We start from the raw sequence: 21,912 nt of genomic DNA, 5'->3' as shown, positions 1-21,912 counted from the left end.
ACTCTCCTCGGTTTTGCTGCAGGTTTTAGGATTAGAGTTTCATCAGGTGAGCACAAGGAAAGGAGAGCAGGATTGGAGAAATGAAGGCTAATAGCTAGTAATGATTTTCATGATGGATGACAATGTAAACTCAGGGACGTTCAAGGGCGAAGTGAGGATATAATGGCCATGTAAGGAATAGTGAAAAGCTAGTAGGAACAGTGGATTTTGAGTCTTGCAGAAGGTGAAGTTTTGGATTTGGCTATTAGAGGAAGAGAGCTAGAAATGAAGTGGGTGGTGATGGGAGAGTGGGATGATTAAAATTGAGATTATACAGGGGTTACAATTATTGGTAATGAGATCTAAAGAAAGAGCATGGAAATGAGAAGCTGAGGCAAGGGTGATTCCTAGTGGAGAGGAACCTGAGATATGAAGGCATTGAGAGAATTATCTAAGAGAACGGAAGTCACCAAGAATTATGACAATGGTAACGAATGACAATGGACAGGAAAAGCAAGTGTCTATAGATTACCGAAAGGAGTAAAGGCTCCAATCTCCTGCTATGACGTAATACCTAAAGCTCTTATTTTTAGAGGGGAGCTACGATTTGAGGGGGTGTCTCCTTTAAAGGCCAGGCGCCGGGAGGCTACTCCTGGAGTCTGCGCAGTGAGGAGAGGGCGGGACCAAACGCGTTCGCCGGGGGGCGGGTCTCACGGGGTGGAGTCTGCGCTCCGGGTCGGGCTGCGGCTGCGGCTGCGGCGGCTGCACGTCCAGCTTCTGAGAGAAGGAGGCCGAGGCCTGGGCCAAGCCCGGAGCCGCCGCTTCCCGGAGCCTCCTGGAGCCCCCGCGCCGGCTTAGCCTGGGGGCGGGCTCAGGCCCGGCCCGCCGCCGAACCCAGGACAGAGGCTGCACGTCCGAGGACCAGGCCGGCGCAGCCATGGTGAGGGAACAAGGCCTGCCCGAGCCGCAGCCGCACGCCGCCTTAGCCCCCGCGGCCTGCCCCTCCCTAGCTCTGGTGCCCCCTCTGCCCTCTGCCTTTACCTCATCTCCTTGTTACTGTCCCGCTCGGCGCCCCGCTTCTCCTTTCCCCTGTTCCCCGTCCACCTGCTGGGGTGACATCCCCCCAGCTCTCTCCTCGGTGACACCCTTTTTTTAAATCACCCCCAGTGACAGCTTCTTTCGCGTTCCCCTTTGCCGCCCCCTCCTCGTCCTTTAACCCGACCTTCCTTTTCTTCCTCTGCCATTTTGCTGCTTTATCTCATTTGGGATCTCTGTACCACTCTTCTTCCTAATTTTCGTCCTGCTCTTTGCTCTCGCTTCTTAAACCCTTTCATTATTTTATCTCCACTGCCCCCTCCTCTCCGTATCCTTTCTCCCCTTCGTCCTCTACGAGCCACATTTCCTCTTCCCCTTAATCGGATGTCCTTTCTCCCCCGCTCTCACAGCTGTCCCCATTTCCTTCTAAGGCTTCAGGGGTCTATGCAGGAACAATTTGAGGGCGATTGCTTCCCAGGAGCAGTGGGGCGGGCAGATACGGATTTGTAAGCTTTCTTCTTTTTATTTTTTGTAGACGGGAAGGGAGATGGGAAGTATTGGTGAGAGCCTGGACTCTATTGCCTAGTGTTATTGCAAAACCTGGGTGATAGTGTGTTTTGGATTGAAGCATGGGGTAACGGCCAGCATCCGTCCTATGACCTTTTGAGATATCTAGCCTTTGACAAATAATTAAACGTGTTTTGAAACGTATTTTTATTTTGAGCGCCTTTTAATGGGGAGGTACATACAGCTTGGGAAATTAAAAAAAAAAAAATGTACTTGCAGGCTTAACCATTACTCAGAACAAAAGGTTTGTTTTTGTTTGGAGGCAGAGACCAGGGCATCTGAAGACTGAAAATCAGGTTGGCGGTCCGATTGTTCCAGTCTTTTTTAATACCTTCTAATACCATCATTTGTTTTGCTCTCCCCGCCTTTAGTTGAGAGATCCTTATATTTGCAAATTTTCTCCTTCCTGTTTCAAAAGAAGTTGAGGCTTCAGTTGGTTTTTCCAAGAGTGGGGTTACACATGGTTTGCAGTATATTTAATAAACGCATTGCTGATCATATCAGCAATCTAAATTTTGGTCTCTGGGAGGAGAAAGATATTCTGGTTAAAACTAAGTCCTGGTAATCATGTTCTAGGAGGTTAGTCAGTTTTTGTTTTTACCCCATTCATTTTTTTAGGAAAGTGGTTTGTTGTAAAATCTTTTCATCTGTGAACTTTGTCTGACTGCATTGTTAAGTGGTTCTTCTGTGTCTGCCTCCACAACAGCCCTTCACATACACAGTCTATCACACTGCCTTTGTGGGGTAACCTGCTTCTCCTCCTGAACTGTGGGGGTTTTTCTAGGTGGCAGTTGTGCCGACTTACTCCTGTTATTCCCAGTGCCCAGGCCATGTACATGCTTGAGTGATTCATTTTGTGTTCTCCTATGATCTTAAACTGAAATTTGAGACAATTAGGGAACTACATGGAAAGAGTGAGTTGGAGAATTTTATTTTTGGTACAAAAAGTAAATTTAGTAAGATGTGATGATTTCTTTAGAATAAAGTAAGCTGTTCTGCCTAAGACACCAAATTTCTAGGTTTTTGGAAGCATTGGCTATCCCACTGAGAATAAATGTATGAGTAGAGAGGGAGAAAACTTAAACTCTTGCCGGGTATTTAGGATCCAAAGGTGTCATTTGAGCTGGTCCAGAAAGATGAATATGATTTATATAGATCATTTTGGAAAGGCAAAGACTGCTTTGTTGTGAATATGAGTAGAAAGTAATTGAGATGTATTGTAGGTAACAGATTACCTTTATTTAGCATGGAGAGATGAGGAAATGAGAATGTATAGTAGGAAATGTGACTAGAAAGATATATTACGTATGACTATAATTTCGACTTTGCTTGCAGCTAACTTGATTTTCTTCACTTGTTAAAACATATACCTGCAGAGTAAGAGTGTATGTCTGGGAGAAGTGAAGAGAATGCAAAGTATTAGCTTATTATGAGCTGAGAATTACCTAGAGGCTACTGTTTTCTACTTCCGTCTGCAATATATGTAGTAGGCACTCAGTAAATAGAGTTAAACATTATTATAAAGCTTTGTAGTTTAGTTTTCAAAATTTTCATCGTTATGTTGTGTTTTGAATACTTAAGATGTCTAAAACAAGGATTCTCAGACTTTACCATAAGTCAAAATCAGCTGGAGGTTTGTGCCACCACTTCCTGAGTTTGATTAGGTTGGAGTAAGGCCTCATAGTTTGCATTTCTAACAAGTACTCATGTCATTTTGATGTTCCTGTTCTGTGACGAACACAATGAGAACCACAGCTTTAAGATGTAGTTCTTACTTTTTTTTTTTGGAGTGCCACTGACTCTTGGCACTGGGGATATTACAAATAATAATAGATATGATCCCTGCCTTTTTGTATATTGTGTGTGTGGACAATCTAAACATTAAGCAAAAAGAGTAATTTTATTTTATTTAATTTTATTTTTTATTTTTTATTTTTTTATAATATTTATTTTTTTTTAAAGATTTTATTTATTTATTTGACAGAGAGAAATCACAAGTAGGCAGAGAGGCAGGCAGAGAGAGAGGAGGAAGCAGGCTCCCCGCTGAGCAGAAAGCCCAATGTGGGGCTCGAACCCAGGACCTGGGATCATGACCTGAGCCGAAGGCAGCAGCTTAACCCACTGAGCCACCCAGGCGCCCCTATTTAATTTTATTTTTTTAAAGATTTTATTTATTTATTTGACAGAGAGATCATAAGCTGGCAGAGAGGCAGATAGAGGGAGAGAGGGGAAAGCAGGCTTCCCCGCTGAGCAGAGAGCCCGACACGGGGCTCGATCCCAGGACCCTGGGATCATGACCTGAGCCGAAGGCAGAGGCTTTAACCCATTGAGCCACCCAGGCGCCCCAAAAAGAGTAATTTAAATGCAAAGCGTTATGGGGGCCTGTGCATGGTTCAGTTGTTTAGCCTTTAGCTAAGGTTATGATCCCCAGGTCCTGGGATCAAGCTCCACGTTGGGCTCCCTGCTCAGCAGGAAGCCTGCTTCTCCCTTCCCCTGCTTGTGTTCCCTCTCTCACTGTGTCCCTCTCTGTCAAATAAAAATAAATAAAATCTTAAAAAATAATTTAAAAAAATGCAAAGCATGCTAACAAAGGAAAAGTTGTGGGATCATGGTATGGGATAGTCATGGCTGGCTTCTTAGGATTTTACTTTTAGGAAGAAAACTGAAAGATTAAATTCTAGGAGTCGGATTGTGGAAAACCAGATAGAATGACACAGTGAATGATCTGTGGTGGTACCTCTCTTTAGCCTGCTTAACTCTATGTATCCTGGAGTTCTCAAGGAATTCAGGGAAACCTCATCTGCCTTGCTTACCCCTCAAAAAAACCCCTAAGTTACACCCTATTATGTATCCCTCTTTCATAGAATATATATAAATTGCAATTATAACGAGAAGCAGCCACATGTGCTAAAAAGAAAGAAATCAGGGTAAAATATAAAGTGACATTGTATAGTTAACCCTTGAACATTGCCAGGGTTAGGAGCATCAACCCCTGTCCCAGTATAACTTCTACCTCCTCAAAAACTTAACTACTGATAGCCTACTGTCGACTGGAAGCCTTTCCAATAACATAAATAGTCAATTAATGCATACTTTGTATGTTGTATGTATTCTAAACTGTATTCTTATAAGATAGAGAAAAAAATGTTACTAAAAAAACATAAGGACGAGAAAATACATTTACAGTACTATACTGTAAAAAATCTGTGTATAAGTGGACCCACACATTTCAGACCTGTACTGTTTAAGGATCAAAGGTATATGTGTGTGTGGCAACTATTTTATTTTATTTTATTTTTTAAGATTTTATTTATTTATTTGACAGACAGAGATCACAAGTAGGTAGAGAGGCAGGCAGAGAGAGAGGAAGGGAAGCAGGCTCCCTGCTGAGCAGAGAGCCCGATGCGGGACTCGATCCCAGGACCCTGAGATCATGACCTGAGCCGAAGGCAGCGGCTTAACCCACTGAGCCACCCAGGTGCCCTGTGGCAACTATTTTAGATAGTATGGTTAGTCTAATATTTATTGAACATGGTTGTGTATTTTCAGTGCTGTTTTAAGTGCTTTATATATTTTACCTCATTTAATGCTCATAGCAACCCAATGAGAGAAAATACTAGCTCTGTGAAGTAGAGACCATGTTTATTTGGTTCACCATTTTATCTTTAACACTTACATAGTACCTGGTGCATTATAAATGCTCAATAAATATTTGTTAAATGAATAAATGACTTTGGGGATGATCAGAAAGTCAGGGAGGCATTGTTGAAAAAGGGACATCTGAATTGGAGGTTTTAGCAAGTGGAGTTTTATTGGTTAAGAGTTTGGGAAGGAAGACCATTCTAGGCAAAGGGACCAGTTGAGCATAAAAACTGGGACCAAAGCAGGCATGATGTGTTCTAGGAAGTGGGTGGCTCTAGGATAGAGGGTACAGGAAAAGATGAGACTAGGTGAGCCTAGGGTCAGATCATGGAGGACCTTGAGTTATAGGCTTATGAGTTTGGCCTCATTGGAAAGACTTTCTTGTGTGAAGGAATATCATAATTAAGAGATTTTGAAGGTTATCACTCTAAATCAGTATGAAACCTGTTTTGGTGTGCGAAGAACTATTGCAGTACTCTAGCTGAAAATAAGTGTGTGAACGTTCACCTTAGGCTTATTATGGTGGTGGTGATTTAAACTAGAGGAAGGAGAATAAAAGGAAATAAAATACAAAGTTAGAGTGGTGCCAGAGTACACTACTTTTTGGCGAAGTATATTTTCCCTAGAGGCATTACTATGGAGTTGTAGAAGCACAGTCACTAACAGCTTTGCAATTTTGCTCACTGGGCTTTAGTTCTCATATATGTTGCTGTTAGGGATTTATGAAAATATTAAAGTAAATTTACTCTACCAAAGTCCTTTATTTCCAAATAATAGGTCTCCCAAAGGTCATATATTAGGTCCTGTAAAAAGAGTCAGCGCTTCCCAACTTACTTGTTTTTTTTTTTAAATAGATTTTGTGTGGTATAAGGAATAATTTTAAGTAAAATGTACTTAATTTTTAAATTACTTACATAGTTCACTAATAATATATTGAACAAAATATATTAAAAGAAGTTTCAGCCTTTTCCTGCTTAACAAATGACACATTAATGTAAGAGAAAGCATTATTTGTCATATTTTCAAATGAGTATATATTACAATGTAGATTGAAATTATGTTTATGGCATCAAAATAGATAAGAACTGACTTTTTAACCTTAAATTTGGAACTCTTGCATTTTTGTACTTAAAAAATCAGAAGGTTTTTATAATTGTTCTTTTTTATTTCTAAATGACAAAAGGAATGGTTTCATGCTGCTACTTGCAAACCTATGTCCACAAATAAAATATTGGAAGTATATGTAGTTCATTTCCAATAAATGAAAAGACAAATTGGATGTAATTATCACCGCATTTCTTCTTTTTTTAAAATATTTTATTTATTTGACAGACAGAGCTCACAAGTAGGCAGAGAAAAGGGGGGGGGGAGAAGCAGGCTCCCTGCTGAGCAGAGAGCCCAATGCAGGGCTCGATCCGAGGACCCTGAGATCATGACCTGAGCCAAAGGCAGAGGCTTAACCCACTGAGCCACCCAGGCGCCCCATATCTCCACATTTCTTTATTTTATTTTTTGTTTTGTTTTTAACTTTTTATTTTAATTCCAGTTAGTTAACATACAGTGTTAGGCTAGTTTTAGGTGTACAATGGAGTGATGCAGCAGTTCCCGTGTATCACCTGACACTCATCACGCCAAGTGTGATACATCACCTGTTTAACTCCTACCCCATCCCCTTTGGTAGCCATCAGAATGTTCTCTGTAATTAAAAGTCTGTTTCTTGCTTTGACTCTCTCTGTTTTTTTCCTTTGCTTTTTTGTTTTGTTTCTTAAATTCCACGAGTGAAATTTGATACTCCTCTTTCTCTGTCCAGCTTATTTTATTTAGCATTATATTCTGTACTTCCATCCACATCATTGTAAATGGCAAGATTTCATTCTTTTTTATGGCTGAATAGTATTCCAGTGTGTGTGTGTGTGTGTGTGTGCGTGTGTGTGTGTACATATGTGTGCACGTGTGTATGCACGCACACATGTATCTATATCATCTTCTTTATCCGTTCATCAATTGATGGACACTTGGGCTGCTGCCATGTCTTGACTATTGTAAATAATGATGCTGTAAATGTAGGGGGTGCATGTATCCCTTTGAATTAGTGTTTTTGTGTTCTTTGGATAAATACCCAGTAGTGTGTTAGCTGGATCACAGAGTAGTTTTGTTTTTAACTTTTAAAATGATACTGCACTCTTAATTTTAACGGCATTGAAAATAGTGTATGTTTCAAAATTTTACTGTATACAGAGCATACTTGGCGTGTGTGTGAATTTGTGGAATCTACCATACTTAAGGAGCCTGCAGTTTGGGTCCAGTTAGTTTATAGTGGTCTTACAGGGTTGCTAGGGCCACATGGGTTGTACTGCACAACTCAGGTGGCAGCCATATATGTAGACAGCAATGGATCTACAAAGGTCTGTATCCTGTGTGCTTGGCAGTGTCTAGCACATAGTAGGGGCTCAGCAAATAGTTGCTAAATGAAGGTGTTTTGCATAGTATACTAGGACCCTTATCTAGTCTTTTAATCTAATAATCTAATCAGTTTATGTGAAAAGTCTTTGCATTTTATGTTCAGTAATACTGAGCACACATTATTAGTTTTTTGTGCCTCTAAGTTTTGCTTCTACTGTTCCTTCTATCTAGAATGCTGTCTCCCTTCTTGACTTTTTGACTATTAAACCTTCAGTGTCCCGTTAAGGCCTATCTCCTTTGCAGAGCCTTCAGTTAACCTCCAGGCAGCCTTGGATTACTCCTTTCTATATGCCTCTCCTGTACTTGGTATTGTTGGTTAAGGAAGATGGATGGCTCTCCAGATTGAGAACAAGGACAGTTTTTCCAACTATTTTTTAAACACTTAGCATAATGCCTAAGACATAGTAAGTAGGTAAATATTTGTTCAGTAAAAGAGTGTGTGCACTTTGTAGAGAATCTGATCAGATAATGTTGACTGAGATGTGAGTCATGAAAGATGGAAAGAAAGATGAATACTCTCTGCAGGTCCCCTGAGGGGAAAAGGAGGTTTGGTGGGCAAGAAATGTTGGATCAGATAATTTTTCTCTTACTAGCCCAAGTGATACTTTTGACCTGGGATATATGTATGTTTCTGTCTAGAAAAGTTCAGCAGGAACAGTTGGGGGAGGAAGCCAAATGATTTCCGGATGAATTGCTAAGCAATGTCTTTGTATAAACACTTTCAAATTATTCGTCTATAATTTGTGCAGATGTCCTTCCAGAGAATAGAATATTTAAACACAGGTAGTAAAGAATAATTTATTCGTAAATCTAGAGGGATGGTTAATTATTTAAACATTTTGTTGGCTCTGTATAAAGATCTTCTGTTTTTTTCTTTTTTCCTATATAGTTCTCCCTTGTACGAACATTTTTCTTAGCTCTCCAGCATTTTAATGCCTATGCAATGTCATATTCTCCTTTTCTAAGGACATTTTTGAAGTTTGAATGTTCTTGTTTATATAATATCAGGTTTTTTTCTTTTCATAGAACTTGTAACCTTTTGGCCAATCAATTCACCTCTCAATGGCCTCCATTTAAGCATCTCTAAAATGAAAAAGTTGTATTAAGTCTTCTCTATGATCCCTTTTACCTCTTAAGATTCTAGCAAGTTAAAACTAAATTATTATAGTAGACACATTCTATTAGCTCTAGTACTGTGGGATCAGGACATTTGAGCTCTTACCTCCATGAATATATTACCCAACTTTTCATACCAAAAAATTTTGGTTTTGTTAATATTTGCATAGTACTTTAATATTTTAAAGTCATTTTCGTGTACACATCCCATTTATTTTTCATCACCATTTTGTGAAGTAGTCAAGATAGAAGTTTAGCATCAGTTTTACAAATAAGAAAACTGAGAAGTTAATTTATTTTCCTAAGATCACACAGTTAGTGTGTGATAGTAGCAGAGCCAGCACTGACTGCAAGCCCAGTGTTCTTTCCATTATTAACCTGGCTTCTCTGTTTACCATATTGTATTTCAAAACTCATGCTAGTAGTTAAGAGAAAAATAATGCTGAAGTATCTCCTTGAGTTCATGAATCCTATATCTGCTCATATGCTTAGTGATTACTGACCTGAATTTTTGTTTTGTTTCTTAGATTTTTTATTACACGAGTTAAAGTGGAAAGGAAGGGGATTTATTTACCTTTCTAGGCCTTTATCTTTTTTTAGATAGAACTCTAACTTCTTGCCCTTTAGCATATAGCTGTTGGCCACACTGACTAGGCCTTGAAGTGATACATGCAAGCTCACCTTATCTATGTTTTTGTCTGGCAGCTAGGGATTTTTTAAGGAATAGTTGATTTTTTTTTTTTAAAGATTTTATTTATTTACTTGACAGACAGAGATCACAAGTAGGCAGAGAGGCAGACAGAGAGAGAGGGGAGGAAGCAGGCTCCCCACTGAGCAGAGAGCCCAATGCGGGGCTCCATCCCAGGATCCTGGGATCACGAACTGAGCCGAAGGCAGAGGCTTTAACCCACTGAGCCACCCAGGCGCCCCAGGAATAGTTGATTTTTAAAAAAGAAAAATAAATCCCCATAGTCCATTTCAAATGGTTTGAGATATCTGTACCCTTGAACACAATTTATCTGTGCGCTTGGTATTACCTTCTTTACCTTCTTCCTCATTTGTAAAATGATTGTATTTGGGGAAGGAGAAGATGAAGGATTTAGATCATATCTAAGGTTATCTTAGATGTTTATTGCTAGAAGTCTGACTTGGTTGAATCAGTAATAGAAAATACAAAAAACAAAACAAAACACCAAAAAACCCCCCAAATCCAAAACTAATAAACTAAGAAGAGATTTCCCATGGAGTACTACTAAGATGAGTGGTCAAAGATTGTCCAATATCTGAAGTTTCTTATACCTGCGAACTCATGACACTTGTCTGCCTTTCATTCCCATGCTTTAATTTCAGGGTTAGACTTATGACTTGATATTTCCCTGTGGACACATAGTCTTTTTATCTAGGGGCAAAAGTATTTTAAATACACCTAACAATAGATTTGTGCCTGATTCGTCATTTGTTCAGGCAATAAACATTTAGTGCCCACTGTGTAGAAGGCATTATTTTAGGCTCTGGGAATATAGCAGTGAACAAAATACAGTTTTGTTCTATACAGTTTATATTCTATAATAATAGGCAGTATTTACTGAGCAGTTAATATATCAGTGTTCTATGTATCTTGTGCTTAGAATGTATTTAATTCTGATAATGACCTTATGATGTAAATACTGTCATTGTCTGCATTTTACAGACCATAAAACTGAGGTGCAGGAAGATAGATACTTTGCCTAAGATTATATCATTTTGTAAGTAGGAGAGCTGGCACTTTAAACTAGGCAGGCTGACTCCCAAATCATCACTTTTCAGAGCAATATTACACAGTTCTCCAGAGAGATGTCAATGAACTGTTTTCAAACATAAAATGATCAAGTTTGTAATCTTTGTAGTCACTGGTTTCTGGTCCAATCTTAAGAAAAAAAAATCATCCAGCTATAGCAAAAAAAAAAGAAGAAGAAGAAGAAGAGGAGCACTATCAGAGCCATTTGTCTTCTCTTGGAGAATTTGTCAGGTTCTGGAGCATTTCAGGTAGGAAATGAGATTTTGAGCCTGATTCACATGAGTTAGAACTGAGACATCTACAAAAAGCCAGGATCCTAAAATGTCTACACCCTTTCTGAAAAGGTAGACTAAAAAATGTCTGCCTGATGGTTTAGGGAGACAAAGAAGCTTATTTGTTTTGATACGGACTCTGGATGGGAAAGGTCTCTCCTGAGAATTTACAGTTATAAATTTGCTGTCCTATGTGTCTGAAACTTAAATTTATATTACTAGTGTGAGATCATTGGTAGTAGGAAGGGAATATTTACTGAATAAATATCAGGCATCGTGCTACAGGTTTTAAACACTTTCTCACTTCATCCTAACAATAGCATCATGAGGTAAGTGCCAATATTGTCCCCATTCTACCAAGGACAGAACTGAGGGTCAGAGAAGCTAGATAATTTGTAGTGTAACACCACCTAGAATTCAAATCTAGGTCCAGTATTCTTCCTACTCACCTCGGTGCCTCTGGAAGAGGCACTTCATTTTTGTAACTTAGGTTCCTTATCTGTAAAATGAAATTTGTAATATTTCTCCTTTCACAAGATTATTTTATCAAATGAAATAAAGGATGTGACGTTGCTTTGTTTATTGTAAGACACTGTTACCAGCGTCATCCATAAAGTGTATTTTTTCCTTATAATTAACCAGAAGACCTCAATATTCAGTGATCCTGAAACCCACAAGGTCTATCTTGAGGAATTAAGGCAATTTTAATATTTTTATACCAGATTTTTCCTGAAGTAGTGTCAATAGAAGAAATGAAATCAATTTTCAGACAAGTTATAATCTAGTAATTTGCTAGTTCATTCAAGAAGTAATTTATTGGGTGCATTTTTGGGGGCTTCAGTTCCAAGTGTAAAAGATGCCTGATCTCCTTTTTTTGGTCGTACCAGCAGCAGTGGAAGCCCCAGTCCCTTCCAATAGTAGACTACAGTTGTGATATATAGACAATTCCTGGCGTCCCCCACCTCCCTACTTGGTAGAAATGGATGGGCTACTGGCTTAGATAATTGAAATGCTGCTTTACCATGACCCTGGCAATATAGTAACTGATGAAGCTTTTAAAACTATAAAACAATCCAACCTATAAAATAGATAACTAAGTCATGGGGTAGTGACTGAGAATGCCTCTAGCTTGAGTGTTGTGTAGATGACTAAATACTTTAAGGAAAGAGCATATAAGAAAGCAAAAAAAAAAAAAAGAGTAAGGATGATTAAAAGAAAGTCACGAGAAGGTTTAGAAAGAGCTAATGAGGGGCACCTGGGTGGCTCAGTGGGTTGAGCCGCTGCCTTTGGCTCAGGTCATGATCTCAGGGTCCTGGGATCGAGTCCCGCATCGGGCTCTCTGCTCGGCGGGGAGCCTGCTTCCCTCTCTCTCTCTGCCTGCCTCTCTGTCTACTTGTGATCTCTCTCTGTCAAATAAATTTAAAAAATCTTAAAAAAAAAACAAACAAAAAAACAAACTAATGAGTCCATATGAGATTCCTCAAAAACAGACCCTGTGGCCTCCAGAATCTCTGTAATGAGGTTTCTCTTTCAGTTAATTACCAGGAAAAATACACTTTATGGATGTCCCTTGTAACAGTGTCTTAGAGTAAACAGAGCATATTCATATCCTTTATTTGATACAATAACCTTATGAAGTGAAAGGAAAACTATTACAAATATCATTTTATGTATAAGGAAGCTGAGGCACAAAAATGAAATGGCTTTTACAGAGGCATTGTAGTTAGAAGGAATTCTGGACCTAGGATTTTAATGCGTGATAGATAAGGAGGGATCTTTTTTGTGAAGGAAGGGATCCTGTTGTGTGGAAGGTGTGGAACTGGGTTCTGAAGAAAGGAAAGCAGTTCAAAAAGATGTACTGCTTATACCAGTGTAAGTGTCTTTTCTGAAGAGAGGGAAAGAGAGCTAGTATCTCAGACGTTTTCTTGCTATTAGGAAGTAGTCAAGTGGAAAAAGCTGTTTTGAAGAGCTGTTTTTTTTTTTTTTTTTTTTTTGCCGTCTCTCCATTATCCCATACCCCTCGCTGTACCATGTTCTTATAAAAAGCAGTGTTTCAAAAGCAGGGAATCTGCTTATAGGTAGTTCATTTATTCACATACTTAATAGACACTGATCATTTGCTCTGTACCAGAGGAGGGGACACAAAAATGGATAAGGCTCAGGTCTTTTTTTTCTTTTTTTTTTTTAAGATTTTATTTATTTATTTGACGGACAGAGATCACAGGTAGGCAAAGATGCAGGCAGAGAGAGAGAGAGGAGGAAACAGGCTCCTCGCTGAGCAGAGAGCCTGATGCGGGGCTCAATCCCAGGACCCTGGGAACATGACCCGAGCCGAAGGCAGAGGCTTTAACCCACCGAGCCACCCAGGCGCCCCAAGGCTCAGGTCTTAACCCTAGTTGTTTCAATATGTGAGACATTGAGCTCCTCTGATAGATGATGAACTGTTATAAAAATCCTTTCCTGACTCCTAGGGGCTTGTAAATGATGCAGTTCCTCAGACATTAATTTTTATATACTAAAGGCCCCATACTAGAGGACTACTTACTTACTAAGTATTACTGCAGTTTAGTAATCAGAAAGCTAAAGTTGGTGGATTAGGAGTTTACTGAAAGACTAGTCTTTTATGAAGAAGTCTGACACTTGCAAGTGTTACAAAGCTCCTACTGCATATGCACAAATGTAGCTTTTTGGAATTCCTGTAATTTCTTGGAAGAGAGCTTTGTAATCAGTGCGTCAGCAGTGTTCTTGAGTTGGTAGTTTTTGTATGGTTGCTAGTTTTGAATCTTAATTATGAATTGTCATTAATTTAACTTCATTATTGGTGTCGTTTGTTGTGTTTTATTTGGTTAATTGTGTGTGTGGTGATGTATATTTGCATTAATAACATTTTTGACATAAAAATTTCCAAATTTAGACTTTGACAATGTATTGTTAATCAAATAGGAAATATTCATTTTCTTATTGTTAAACCAGGTATTTATAAAATTTCCTTATAATGATACTTCATTGTTAACACTCTTTCCATCTGGAATTTGGGAACCAAAGTGGGTAGGCTGTGAAGTTTTTCTGCCCCACTAATTGGGCCACAGGAAAAAAAATTTGAGAACTGTTTTTCCTGAATCACAATCTAAGGGGGGAGACAGCCGTGTAAGCAAAAGTAGGTGACTGTAATAGAGCTATATACAAAGTGTAGTGTGATTATATCTGCCTGTGTTTTGGTATATGAGGGACATTATGGAGAAGTGGACATAGATACTGGCTCTTATAGTATGAATAGGAACTTGATAGATGGAAAGGTGCAGAAGGGCATTCTAGAGAGGGAACAGCATATATAAAGGGAGCATGGCTACCACTGGTGAACATTACTTTGGTAAACCTCAGGTTCCTAACAGAAGTAATTTCTATTCTCCATAACTCACAGTCGTCATGATTGTTTTGACAAAGCTTTATAAATTGAAATGCTAGACAGATGTATATTGATGAAAATTCCTATTTTTTTTCCCAACATCTGGGATCCTTTTGTGCCTCCCCTAGGTAATGTCATGTCAAGACCTTTTCTGATCTCCTTTCATTCTAGTCATCCTTTTCTTCTGTTTTGTTCCTTCAAGGCCCTGCTCTGTGATATCTAAGGCCCTGCTCTGTGATATCTAAAGGCAGGTGCAGAAGAGAAGATATGTGTATAAATTATATGCATAATAGTAGGATACATTCTTTAATTGCTTATGTATAACTGTTTAGGTTGTGTCCTATGTATCTAGTCTATGTATCTAGCAATGTCATAATCCATGGAACACAATCCCCTGGAGCCAAAAAGTCATTTCAAAATAACTCTTTAAGTCTTTATTTGCAAATTTTGGAACATTGTAAAGTAGAACAGAGTTCACAGATATGCTTCTCAAAAATCTCATTTTATTTCTTCTCTGCTTCCCTTATATATCATAGCTGCTCCTCTGCTTTTCCTCTGAAAATTCTCCCAAGACTCCTTTGCAACCCAGTCCATCATTACCAGATATTTAAACCTCTGGGGAATGTAAGACTGTGTAAGGAAAGGGTATAAGAGCAGTGATGAGAAGTTACATATTTATATGTGTGTATATACATAAATGTTTTCATTCAAAATTAAAATGTTACTGAGTCTAATAAAAATGTCTTTTAGTTTGAATACATGTATTGAAAAATATCTTTGATAAAATGACAGTTTCTTGGTTATCTTACAATATTTGAAAAGCAAAAACAGAGGCAGTCTGTTAAGTGGCTGCCTTGGGCTCTGGTCATGATCCCAGGGTTCTGGGATCAAGCCCCACATCAGGCTCCTTGCTCAGCTGGGAGCCTGCTTCTCCCTCTGCTTGCCCCTCCCTACTGCTTGTGCTTGCTCCCCTGCCCCACTTCAAATAAATAAATAAAATCTTAAAAAAAAAAACAAACCACAGAAACAGCTTTTCTTCATTTCCACTAATTTTTATTTTAGTCTTTTTCCATTTTTAGTAATTTGATATGTTCAGAAAGCCATATGAAACATTTGTGTAAGTCATGAAACATAATAAGCAAATAGCTAAAAACCTGGCATCCCAACTTAAAAAATAGAACTTGACCACTGCAGTTTTTTCCCTGTGTGTTTCTCTATGCCACAACCCCCTACCCTCGAGGTATCCTCTATCCTTTTTTATTTCATCTCTCCCTTGTTCTTCTGTATAGATACACTACAACATATTTAATTTAGAGGTAACTTTCTAAGCTTCTGAAATGCTTTTCAGGCAATATAATTTCCTATGGCTGTATAGATGTTTAATTGAAATCCTGCTACGTATAGTTTTTATTTAGCTTAGTAATTCTACTCCTAGCATTTTGCCACCATGTCATTAAAAGTTATTCAGAAACATACATATTGCTGTGTAGTATTATATAGAATTGACATACTATGATTTGCTTACCATTTCTTTCTATTTTAGCCATTTGAATGTGTGTTTTTTTTTGTTTTTTGTTTTTGGTCAGAAAAACTGTGATCAGTCCCTTTATGTAAATACCTTTGTTAATATCTCTGATTATTTACTATTTTTAGGTAAATTCTACCTAATGAAGTACTGGACCAAGAGTGTCAGTGGTTTTTGTTTCGTTTTGTTTTTTATATTTTATTTTTTGAATGTGGGTGTTTTTATGAATATTGAATCCTTTTCATTTCCAGACAAATTGTCCCAGTTTACACTCTGACTAGCAGTATTTGAGAGGACCAATCTGGGCAAACTTTATTTGAATAATTCACTATGTCAGGATTATATCCTGTTCTAGAAAACACCACATTAACTAAAAAAATAAATAAAAAGAACTGCACTCTTGTTTTGTACTGGAATTGTTGTTTTTCCTATTTGCTGTAGGGTATTTTTTTCAGCGATTGTTCAGGGACCAAGTCATTCTCCACCTGCTGTACTTGTGGTAGTTAATTACAGGGTTTAGTTATCTCTCCTGATCACTCCCTCTGAGAATTTATCTATTCTTACTATTCAGCTGTCACTACTAGGGGATGCTATTTAAATCTGCATATTCAGGGACGCCTGGGTGGCTCAGTTGGTTGGACGACTGCCTTCGGCTCAGGTCATGATCCTGGAGTCCCAGGATCGTGTCCCGCATCGGGCTCCCAGCTCCACGGGGAGTCTGCTTCTCTCTCTGACCTTCTCCTAGCTCATGCTCTCTCTCACTGTCTCTCTCTCAAATAAATAAATAAAATCTTTAAAAATAAATAAATAAAAATAAATCTGCATATTCAGCTCAGTTCTTTCACTGGGGCCTTAGTTCCTTTTTTGTCCTTGCCTGAGCAGAACTGACTCTCCATGACTACAACAAATTCCCCTGAAGAAAGAATCCGTTGCGTAGTCTTCTTATTAGTTTTGTCAGTGAGGTTATGGAAGTATTGCATATCCACTGTTTTGTTTTTTATTTTTATTTTCTAACTTTTTGACAATTTCAGACTTTAAAAAAGTTGCAAAAATAATACAAGGAATTCTCACATAGCACTCACCAAAATTGCCCAAACGTTTAGCATTTTATCCCATGTGGTTTATCATGCTCCTCTATTGCCCGCCCCCCAACAAGTTTTTTTTCCTCCCTGGTTACCCTGGTTAACTCCTACTTTAAATCTTGGAGTTATTATTATTATTTTTTTAATATCTCAGCTTCCCTTCCTCCCCCTCCCTTCCTCTCTCACCAGAGGGTGCTATATGAAATGAGAAAAATGGTGAGATGTTTGATATTAAATACCTTGATACCTTGGCTCGATTCTGCCACATTCTAACTGGATGAATTTGGGTCTGTTATTCTTTCTGAGCTCTGGTATTCTCCTATACAAAATAGTGTCTACTATGCCAGCTCCACAAGACTGTTGTGAGGGCTAAATGAGATAATATATGTCAAAAGTATGTTATATGAATGTTGGTCAATCCTTCAAATAACAGTTACCTGTTTAGTAGAGTGCCAAGCATTGTGCTAGGTACTGGGGATTCAGAAATGCTTACTTCATGTTGTTAATTCTTCCCTCAAATTATTTTTCACTTTTGATTTTTTTTCAATTTTCATTGCCTGTTCCCTAATCCACAGCATCATCACCTCATGTCTGAGCCATCGTAACAACCAGCTGGTCCTCAAATTGTTTTTTGGAATTTATATCAGTGCCAAAGTAATAATTGTTCTGAGAGATGGTATGGTATAGTGGAAAAGGTATGGACTTCATTATCATTAACAGATCTGGGTAGTGTCTTAGCCCCAGTTTTTTTGTGTGTTTTTTTTTTTTTAAGATTATATTAATTTATTTGAGAGAGAGAGAGAGAACATGAGCAGGAAGGGGGAGGGGGAGAGGGAGAAGCAGACTCCCTGCTGAGCAGTAACCCTGCCACAGGGCTCAGTCCCAGGACCCCAAGATCATGCCATGAGCTAAAGGTCAGGCACTTAACTAAGTGAGCCACCCGAGCACCCCTTGGCCCCACTTCTTAGAAATATTGTGACACAGGGCAAGTCCATTTACTAGTCTTCTAATTTGAACTCCTTTTTCTTCTCTTTTCTTTTCTTTTTTTTTTTTTTAAACCAGCAAATGTTAGGGACTATGCTGGGTGTTGTGGATATGAAGAAGCCATTAATAGGTTCCTTGAACTTGAAAAACATCATGGTTTTGTTGGGGAGACATACAGTCATAAAAACTGATTTATGGGATTTTAAAAGAAAACTAGATTTGGAATCAAATATAAATGTCAGCTTATGTAATGATTTTTTTTTAAAGATTTTATTTATTTATTTGACAGACAGAGATCACAAGTATGCAGAGAGGCAGGCAGAGAGAGGGGGGGAAAGCAGGCTCCCTGCTGAGCAGAGAGCCCGATTCGGGGCTCGATCCCAGGACCCTGGGAAGGCAGAGGCTTTAACCCACTGATCCACCCAGGCTCCCTGCTTATGTAATGATTTATTAAAGCACAAACTGAACTCTACAGTCAGATTGCCTGGTGTCTAATTCTGGCTCTGCCACTTCTTAGCTGTATCATCATAGGTAAATAAACCTCTCAAAACTTCAGTATTCTCATCTTTGTAGAATGGGGATACTGAAAGAATTTAACTTAAGGAATTTTTATGAGAAGTAAATGAAATTATGTATGTAAAGTGCTTAATATAGTTTATAGAATACAGCGTATATTAACAAATAGTATGAACTCAATAATTATGATTATAATATTATGATAGCATAGCGGTTAAGAGCTTAAAAATATAGACTATGGCCTCATTCTTGTTTTGGGAGTCCCTGTTTAGCAACATGTTGGCCGTGTAAATATAAGGAAGGTATTTAACCTAAACTTCAGTTTCCCCATTTTTTTGTTTTGTTTTGTTTTGTTTTGTTTTTTTGTTTTTTTTTTTTAAGATTTTATTTATTTATTTGACAGAGAGAAATCACAAGTAGGCAGAGAGGCAGGCAGAGAGAGAGGAGGAAGCAGGCTCCCTGCTGAGCAGAGAGCCCGACGTGGGGCTCGAACCCAGGACCTGGGATCATGACCTGAGCCGAAGGCAGCGGCTTAACCCACTGAGCCACCCAGGCGCCCCAGTTTCCCCATTTTTAAAATGCAGATTATAATGGTGCTTGATTCATAGGATGTAGAAATTGAGAGAACTCTTGTATCTAAAGAACTCTGAACCAGAGCCTGAGACTTAGTGTTTCATGAAAAATAACTTTTAATTTTTATTCTTTTCTGCCATCTGCTGGCTGTTTGTCTTGACATGTAAATTAAATTTTTTTTTTAAAGATTTTATTTATTTATTTGACAGAGAGAAATCACAAGTAGGCAGAGAGGCAGGCAGAGAGAGAGGAGGAAGCAGGCTCCCTGCTGAGCGGAGAGCCCGACGTGGGGCTCGAACCCAGGACCTGGGATCATGACCTGAGCCGAAGGCAGCGGCTTAACCCACTGAGCCACCCAGGCGCCCCTAAATTAAATTTTTAAAAAAGATTTTATTTATATATTTGACAGAGAGAAAGAGAGATCACAAGTAGGCAGAGAGGCAGACAGAGGGGGCGGGTGAGAAGGCTCCCCTCTGAGCAGAGAGTCTGATGTGGGGCTCGGTCCCAGGACCCTGAGATCATGACCTAAGCGAAAGGCAGAGGCCCAACCCACTGAGCCACCCAGGTGCCCCTAAATTAACTTTTCTGAACCTCATTTTTGTTTTGTTTTGTTTTAAAGATTTTATTTATTTTGTAAAGTGAGAGAGCACAAGCAGTGGGAGCAGCAGAGGAAGAGGGAGAAGCAGAAGCAGGCTCCCCACTAAGCAGGGATCCTGACGATGCAGGGCTCCATCCCAGGGCCCTGGGATCACCTGAACTGAAGGCAGATGCTTAACTGACTGAGCCACCCAGGCGCCCCTCTGAGCCTGTTTATCTACCTTGTTCAAAACAAACTTTTGAAGATTGCAAGCATATGTAAAGAAGCTAGATTAGTGCCTAGTACCACATAGCTGTCATTCAGTACCTAATAGCTGTTGTTACGTGCAATTTAATTTGTCAGGACAGTGCTGAGAGTAAAATTCTGCCTTGGAAGTTAACAAAGGCATCCCTGAACTAGTGATGTTTGACTGAATTTGAAGGACATGTGAGATGTTCCCACGTAAAATTACTAATCTAAAAAAAAGGCTCAGAGTTGTCAAAGTGCCTGTTATGTTGCTTAAGGAACCGTGTTAAATAAATAGTAGGTTGCATTCAGTAACACTTAAGTGCACCAATAGGAGCTGCGTATTAAAGACCCGGGTTGGGTTAGGTCAGATTGAGTAGAATCCATTTCAGTTAATTAAAAAGAACTTTCCTGTTTGTTCATCCTAGAAATTCTCTTATCTTTAGAACTGTGTAGATTACTTTGTGATCCAAATAAAGTCAGATTTGACCTCCTTCCTCTCTCCTGCTATTTTAGTAGGAGCTGTGTTCCTCTGGCAGTGGTGTATCTAGTTGTTAAGGGGGAAAATCTGAGCAGGAATTTCCAGGAGATGAATTGTTTAGACACTGAGTTCTAGCTTCTGCTTTATCGTTTCTTTTTTTAGTCTTCCTGTGCTGCTGTTTGTTTAAAAATAAGGTAGGAGCACTGATCTCTCAATACTTCTGTGTTAGCTTTAACTACTAGGATTTGGGGAATCATGGCAGTTTAGGTTTTGGAGTAGATCTTAGATAACCTAATTACAGTTCTAGTTCTGTCACTGGCTTGATATATAACCTCTCTGTTCTTCATCTTTAAATGGGGGTGATTATCCTTGTTCACATCACGGGGCCCACTTTGAGTATCAACTGAGATATTATATTCAAAACTGGTATGTAAATTTGAAAAGGCCGTATATTGGGGCATCTGGGTTGCTCAGTTAAGTGCCTGCCTTTGGCTCAGGTCATGATCCCAGGGTCCCGGGATAGAGCCCTGCATCTGTCTCCCTGTTCTCCAGGGAGCCTGCTTCTCCCTCTCCCTGCCACTCCCCGTCTGTGTGTGCGCTCTCTGTCAAATAAATAAATAAAAATCTCTTAAAAATAAAAAAAGAATGATTACTAAATATTCTAAGTGTTCATTACTTCCTGGGTTTGTTCTGCTAAGTGTCTTGCTAAAAGTATGTTCTCAAAAAGGTTTATATATTGGGCGCCTGGGTGGCTCAGTGGGTTAAGCCACTGCCTTCGGCTCAGGTCATGATCTCAGGGTCCTGGGATCAAGTCACACATCGGGCTCTCTGCTCAGCAGGAAGCCTGCTTCCCTCTCTCTCTGCCTACTTGTGATCTCTCTCTGTCAAATAAATAAAATCTTAAAAAAAAAAAAAGGTTTATGTATCTTCCCTACAACAATTATACAACTTCATCCATTTTCTCTTATGCAAAATAAATAGATTATTTTGAAATTTACCATATGAGTTGAAAGTGTAGCTTGTTTCCACTGACTAATGAATTTTTAACATTTAGGATGATGGTACAATAAAGAATAGAAGAAGCAGGAAGAATTCATTGTTACAACACAGGAAATAAGAGAGAATAAGCAAAGTTCTGTGTGGCAGAAGTTGAATTTGATGAATTATTTCCTTTGAAATTTTTCTAATGTGTCCTTGCTACATCTAGCTGCAGAGGAACCTGGGATATGTAGTCTTTATTACAGGTGGTTGTGTGTTCAGATAATAAAAGATTTTATTAATGTAGAAAAAGAGAACAAATAATAGGGTTGGGCTGCCAAGTAGTCTGTGTCACTCTGGGTCAGCCATTTAACTTTTATGAAGGCTATTTCTTTATTTATAAAATAATGTGTTTGTTACCCACTTTACTCAGTTATTATAATATCAAATATGTGAATGTGAAAGCGCTTTGTAAGCTGTAAAATAATATGTAAATATTTTAATAATGTTTTTTGATTATAGAAATCTGTGCTGCATAGAAAGTTTGATTTTTTTTTTTTTTTTGGAGAAGAAACTGATAGCATATGACCAAAAGTTAACTTTAATATTTTGATTTATTTATTTCTAGTCTTATATTTATTTACAGTTTTATCAATTACTTTTTTTTTTAAAAGATTTTATTTATTTGACAGA

At 38.7% G+C, this 21,912-nt stretch overlaps 1 protein-coding gene across 2 annotated transcripts in view; it reads left to right on the top strand.

Moving 5' to 3' along the window:
- Positions 1-691: 691 nt before the first annotated feature.
- Positions 692-21,912, top strand: part of ZYG11B (zyg-11 family member B, cell cycle regulator) — a 94,065-nt gene continuing 72,844 nt past the window's right edge. For both annotated transcript variants that reach the window (XR_007126616.1, XM_047725801.1), the window contains exon 1: positions 692-919. Coding sequence is in view for 1 of the 2 variants with exons in the window: in XM_047725801.1 (XP_047581757.1) it covers positions 917-919 (3 nt within the window). In the remaining variant the exon portion in view is untranslated. The remainder of the gene's footprint in view (positions 920-21,912) is intronic.

The sequence above is a fragment of the Lutra lutra genome, chromosome 4, assembly GCF_902655055.1.
Source record: "Lutra lutra chromosome 4, mLutLut1.2, whole genome shotgun sequence".
Classification (NCBI taxonomy): Eukaryota; Metazoa; Chordata; class Mammalia; order Carnivora; family Mustelidae; genus Lutra; species Lutra lutra.
This window is presented reverse-complemented; position numbering and strand designations above follow the sequence as displayed.